A 6,231-nucleotide genomic window follows, 5' to 3' on the forward strand; every position below is an offset into this window, starting at 1 on the left:
TAGTAAAATGATCTTTGATCTTTACGTATGTACAGGGTGGCGTAGCTTTTGCCTTAGAGACGGGAAGCAGATGTAACACGATATGGACTCTCAGCTTGAAATGTGTTTTTAAGTTGTGCTAGCCTTTCCAGTGTTTTAGCTTTGGTTTTGTAGAGTGAAGTCATGGGATATAAACCCATGAGAAAACCACATTTTCATCTTGGATGCAATAAGGTTAGATGGAAAGAAGTACAGTATTTCTTAAGGCCAGCAGTTTTTCAAATAGAGCAACTTTGTCTGGTATTTCTAAGAATGGCCCCACATCAGTAATGTCTCAGGAGATGGGCAGAGCTGGGAACATATACTAGTAAGTCTGCTCCTAAGCTTATGCACTCCAGGAGTTGGTAAAGACTCTTATCATACACATCTTATAGAAGAATATTTTCAGTTGAGATTTGTGTCATAACAAAAGGCCTACAATGATAAATCTACAGGTATAGTTGGACAAAGTCTAGAACATGGCACTAATTCCCAATGAGCCTCATTTAAGAGAGCTCTTTGACAAGTACCTTTTAACCAGAGAACTTTTATATAAAGGCTAGAGAGACCTAAGAGATTGATATATAATAATCGGGCTCATGTTTGAGAAAGAACTTAGGGTTCTTAGTATTGGTTTATCGGAAACCTGACTAAAGAATGTTTTTGGGGAAACTTAGCTTTTCAGTGGATATCTGGGGGAATTTCTTCAGCACCCTCAGCCAAAAGAGTCAGTCCATGTGGTCAATGAACTATATTTGCTGTTGGTCCTTTTGCATATTTTGTTGTGCTTACAGGTGGTATTTCCTTCATGCCCTGTGGTGGTATATTATTTGTATTTTGATAATTAATTCTTTCCTGAAGACCAGAGGCAAAGCTAAAGCCACTAGAGGTCAGGCAATGGTGACATATACCGTTAATCCCAGGATTTGAGAGACAGAGGCAGATGGAACTCTGTGAGTTCAAGACCACCCTGAACTACACAAAATCAAATCCAGAAACAAATCCAGGTGGTGATGGCTCACACCTTTAATCCCAATCTTTGGGAGTCACACGCCTTTATTCCCAGGACTAGAGGGAACATAAAAAGAGAGGAGAGAGAAGCATAGGCTGCTTAGTATGTGGTCACCCAGCCTTGGTAGAGGTAAGACTTCTCTAGTAACTTGGTTGCCTTGCTTTTCTGGCTTTCAGGTTGCAGACCAATTTCTGTCTCTGAGGGTTTTTTGTTTGTTTGTTTGTTTTTTTGTTGTTTGTTTTAATTCGTGCTACAGTTCCCCATGCCAGAATGACCAATTTCTTCTGTGAGATCCTTGGGGTACTGGTTCTTTTGAACCCCTAGGTTCGTTGAGGAACTAGTTGTTTCTAAGAGGTGAGGTGGGATCTCTAAGAATGCCATCCAAGTGTGTCTCTTACAACCCACTTGAAGTGATCTTCTGACAACTTTGTGTTGTTTTTGCAGATTTTCAAATGTCTACATGCTAGTGAATGCTAGACGTTAAAACTCTTTCCTTAAACAACATTTGAAGTCTTAAAAGTATAAAAAACTTATCCTGTATCATGTTTGGTGATAATAAAGACTTTTTCTGTTTGAGTGTGTTGAAAGATAAAAACATGCCACATTCTCTTTATAAAACTATTTTTATTTCTAATATTGTATTGACATAAGTAATCAAAGCACATAGGATACCAGCTGACATATTTATGTGAGTCATCTAGCTTTAGAGCTTATGGTGATTCTGAACTGGAAAAAGTACATAATGATTATAAAATTTACTTCAAAAACGGGTTTAGTGATGAGACATTATTTACTTTAGTTTAGTTTATATTTGAATTCAGTTTGGCTTGCTCATGCTAGGAGGTCTTTTCCTCCTTTAGTCAATGTTCTATATGGATCTTCAGATCATGCTTGGTGGTTTTTATACACTCACATGTCCCCTTTCCCACCGCTGAATAAAAACAGAAGTGGGATTTTTATCACTTAATCAACAGTGGCCAGATACTGGCGGTGCTTTTAAGAACAATAACAACACAAAAGTCATTTAATTCTGAGCCTCCCAGCAAGGGTTAGAATGTATGTATTGTGTACTCTTAGATGTGGAGTTGTAAATAAACACACGTCTTTTGAATTCTCTTCTCAGGTCACGTGTGCCAACTTAACAAATGGTGGAAAAGCGGACCTTCTGAAGTCAGGAAGCAGCAAATCCACACTAAAGCACATATGGACAGAAAGTAGCAAAGACTTGTCCATCAGTCGGCTCCTCTCACAGACTTTCCGTGGTAAAGAAAACGACACAGATTTGGACCTGCGCTATGACACCCCCGAACCTTATTCCGAGCAAGACCTCTGGGACTGGCTGAGGAACTCCACAGACCTTCAGGAGCCTCGGCCCAGGGCCAAAAGACGGCCCATTGTTAAGACCGGCAAGTTTAAGAAAATGTTTGGATGGGGTGATTTTCATTCCAACATCAAAACAGTGAAGCTAAACCTGTTGATAACTGGGAAAATTGTAGATCATGGCAATGGGACGTTTAGTGTTTATTTCAGGCATAATTCCACTGGTCAAGGGAATGTATCTGTCAGCTTGGTGCCCCCAACAAAAATCGTGGAGTTCGACTTGGCACAACAAACCGTGATTGATGCCAAAGATTCCAAGTCCTTCAACTGTCGCATTGAATATGAAAAGGTTGACAAGGCTACCAAGAACACACTCTGCAACTATGACCCTTCAAAAACCTGTTACCAGGAGCAGACCCAAAGTCACGTGTCCTGGCTCTGCTCTAAACCCTTCAAGGTGATCTGCATTTACATTTCCTTTTATAGTACAGACTATAAACTAGTACAGAAAGTATGCCCCGACTACAACTACCACAGTGACACACCTTATTTTCCCTCAGGATGAACAGGGCACAAGACTGAAGCCTGAGGAAACAGAGGTCACAGGAGAGGGCTGTTACCTCAAGGAAGAAGGTCCCATCTGTTGCCCAGAATGTGTCTACACTGCTGCTCTTGTTGACTGGTGCAAACATGCTAGTGGAAAACAGTTGATGTAACCTCTGCCCAGTCAGCTGCATCTCAGCATACTTGTAAATCATCGTAGATCTCCAAGTCTCACCTGAAGACATGCTATCACATGTAGAGGCACACGAGCACCACCCTTGCACATCTCAGCTTGCATCTCTCATGGTTCCCTTTGAGAGGGCTTTCATTGTCTGACTCATGATGGTTCAGGATAAACTATGATCAAACACAGAGAATTAACTAGACAGAGGAAGTGTCTAACACGCTGTTATGGAAATCTCTTTTAAGGTCTTGAGTCCATGCTAATCAATAGTCCCCATTCATGCATTCCTACTGCTTGGAGTAGCTGTGCTGGTGAATACTACTGTAGGAGTTATATGCTTGTTAAATGGAAAAAAATGTGTCTTTAGAGCTCAGTATTCTTTATTTTATGAACACAACAAAGTGTAGTAACTTTTCCTCAGCATACAGTAGGCACATTCAAGGTGATACAGGATGGCTTTTCTTTCTATGGAGGGAGGAGCCCATTCTCAGTAAAGATGAGCAAACATTTGGAATTTACATGTGGGCAGACACTGGGATGACAGCTTTTCTTGCCTATCACCGGACCATTGCAATGTTGAGATCAACTAAGACTGCTTAAGACAAGTTCTGATCATTCTATAAGAAGGGAAATGCCTGGCAGACACCGTGTAAGTTGGAAGTGTCTGTCTTATCTTTACTACACATATTGTAACAAATACAACATCCTAGTCTTCATTTGTATGAATGGTTTGTATTGTACATAGTTTAACCAAGTGTTATTTGAGCTGCTTATTAATATTAAATTGTACTTGTCTCTCTGCTTGTTATTGGTTAAAAAGAAAAAAAAGGATCTGAGGAATCCATTTATTCAATGTAGCTGTGAATTCCATTAAAAAAAGACAGATTTAATGTACAAAGCATTTATTCAGCTCCAGTATTGTTGAAAGCTATACATATACAACATTACACTGTCTGTATTTAGATATTTTATTTCTGGAAAAAAGAAATGTACATAAAAAATAAAACACTTAAAGTTGAGTTTCAATACGTATTTGTGTAAGATGGTGATTTAAATGGTTCTGACAAGAAGAATGTGCTGGAATACAGCCATGGCTTTGCATCTCACGTCTTTGAATTTGAGCAGAGTTCTATAAATTGTTATTAGCTACCCAGTCAAAACAGCTTAAGAATTTCAGTCTCAAGCTTAGAAAATAATTGTGGCATAAAACACTGCATGCATTTTTGGTTTATTGTAATATTAACTACTCAAGAGTACCAAGGAAGAAAAAAATTACAAGTGAACATAGGGAGAATATTGTTGTTGCTTAAATTAATTATAGTGAGTAGGCTTTCTCCCCTGTACAGTCTTTATTTAGCAGGAGCATTGAAGTGAAAGCCATGTGTTTTCTTTAAAAGAAAACCAAGGTGTCTTGAAGATTGTAACTGAATTTCCCTGTGTCTGTTGTGATGACACCATGCAGCTGGAGAAATCGGGACAGCAGTGGAGGGTTTCTAGTCTCAAATTGATTATAACAGATGAGCTCAAATTATCTATGTAGCTTTTTATATGGACACTAAGCTTTATTTTTAAAGTTGATGTGCACAATCTTAGAAAAATAAACAGCTGAAGAAATGTATGAGATCACTCATTTTTAAGACCATAGATTTGACGTTGAAATATGAAGAATCTCAAAAGTTAACCAAAGAATAGCACTCATCCACGTTCACCCTTCCCACACTACCTAGGCTGGACCTCTTTTTCACAGAGAAAGCAACAGAAGGATGACAGAGAAACAAAGCCTTACAATTCTACAGTGGGAGCTCAATCATTGCTCAGATGAAAGAGTCTTCATCGGTCAACCAAACATTTACCTGCTAAGGGTTCATCTCTCAGAGCCATCTGCCATGTGTGGGCAGCCATTTGCATCAGTGTGTAAGTGATTTGCCCACAAAATTTCGAGACAAAGCTTAGAACACCTCTGACAGAACAGGCAGTAAGAGTTTCATGCGTTCTGGCCAGTGGACATGGTTTTCACAAACAAGTCTTACCTTGTGCTTCATAGCACTGTAACCACTGCAGACTTGCTCCCTCGCACACAAGAGAGATAAAGGGGGTGAAATCAATTGATTTCTTTAGGGTCATTTGACCATTGGACTGTGACATTCATTATGTAATCTCAAATGTCTTTTGCTAACCCCAAATTCGAAATGAGATAAAAACCCTCCTTCAATCTCTACCCCTCTACTTTGTTTTACAATACCCCCCATAATATACTGTCCATATATCTTGATAAACATACGGATACACTGAACACTGTGATTAATTTATCTGCTGATCTATCGAATTTTATTTATAAGAAACATAAAATCAAAACACATAGGCCAACTTTGATTTTAAATACTTAAAAAATCCAAGCTTTTAGACTTTTTCTAGGTCCATAAATAGTTTTGCAAACTCCATCATTTTCAACAGTTCTCATGTATTACACAGAGAGATACCATGGTGATACAGCTTGCCAGGATGTGGGTAGAGGAAGATCATCAATAGGGAGGCTTCAAATATACATACTTCCAATTTTATTAGACAAACTTGCTACTTCAGTGAGCTAGTTAAGTAAGTTTTAATTATTTCTAAAAATGCGTTGGATTTGGAAAAAAAAAAAGAACTTTGAGCAGTGATAACGAAACACCTTCTCTCAGATTTTGGAAATCATTCTGTACTTTTGTGAAGGTTCAGAAGAAAACTTCCATAAGCAGAGTGCAGCTGAATGAAAGAAGAGTTTGTCAATCATCTAGTTTTCTTTTAAAAAAGATCCAACAAATTTGAAATTAAGAAAAAAGCATTACTGTAATTTCTTGTTTCACTAAAGAAAAATAATATTAGTTTATCCATTTATGATTAAAAACCCCACTATTTTCATGATATATTATCAGTTTTTGGGGTCAAGACTATATGTAGAGCTTTTGTGCTTGAGTGGAAGGAGCACAGTCATGAATAATGTGGATGATATAGTTATTCTGGAAGTACTTGAGAGGTTTGTTAAATTTAAAAGTCGTCACTTCAGCAAGGAATTGTAAGCCATATTTTTTTTTTAACACAATAGATTTAAACCAATTCCGAGACGCCTGAGAGACTTTCTGTTTTCCCACTGCTTTGCATGAAAAAGCAGATT

The 6,231-nt window shown here is 38.2% G+C and overlaps 1 protein-coding gene across 1 annotated transcript in view; it reads left to right on the forward strand.

Annotated features, from left to right (window-relative positions):
• Nxph1 (neurexophilin 1) overlaps positions 1-4,103 on the forward strand; it is a 300,256-nt gene extending 296,153 nt beyond the window's left edge. Inside the window, exon 3 of the mRNA XM_050162260.1 lies at positions 2,154-4,103. Coding sequence (XP_050018217.1) covers positions 2,154-2,915 — 762 coding nt within the window. The 3' untranslated portion in view covers positions 2,916-4,103. The remainder of the gene's footprint in view (positions 1-2,153) is intronic.
• The last annotated feature ends 2,128 nt before the right edge of the window (positions 4,104-6,231 follow it).

The sequence above is a fragment of the Alexandromys fortis genome, unplaced genomic scaffold, assembly GCF_014885135.2.
Source record: "Alexandromys fortis isolate MF-2015 unplaced genomic scaffold, M_Fortis_MF-2015_v1.1 scaffold_110, whole genome shotgun sequence".
Lineage (NCBI taxonomy): Eukaryota > Metazoa > Chordata > Mammalia > Rodentia > Cricetidae > Alexandromys > Alexandromys fortis.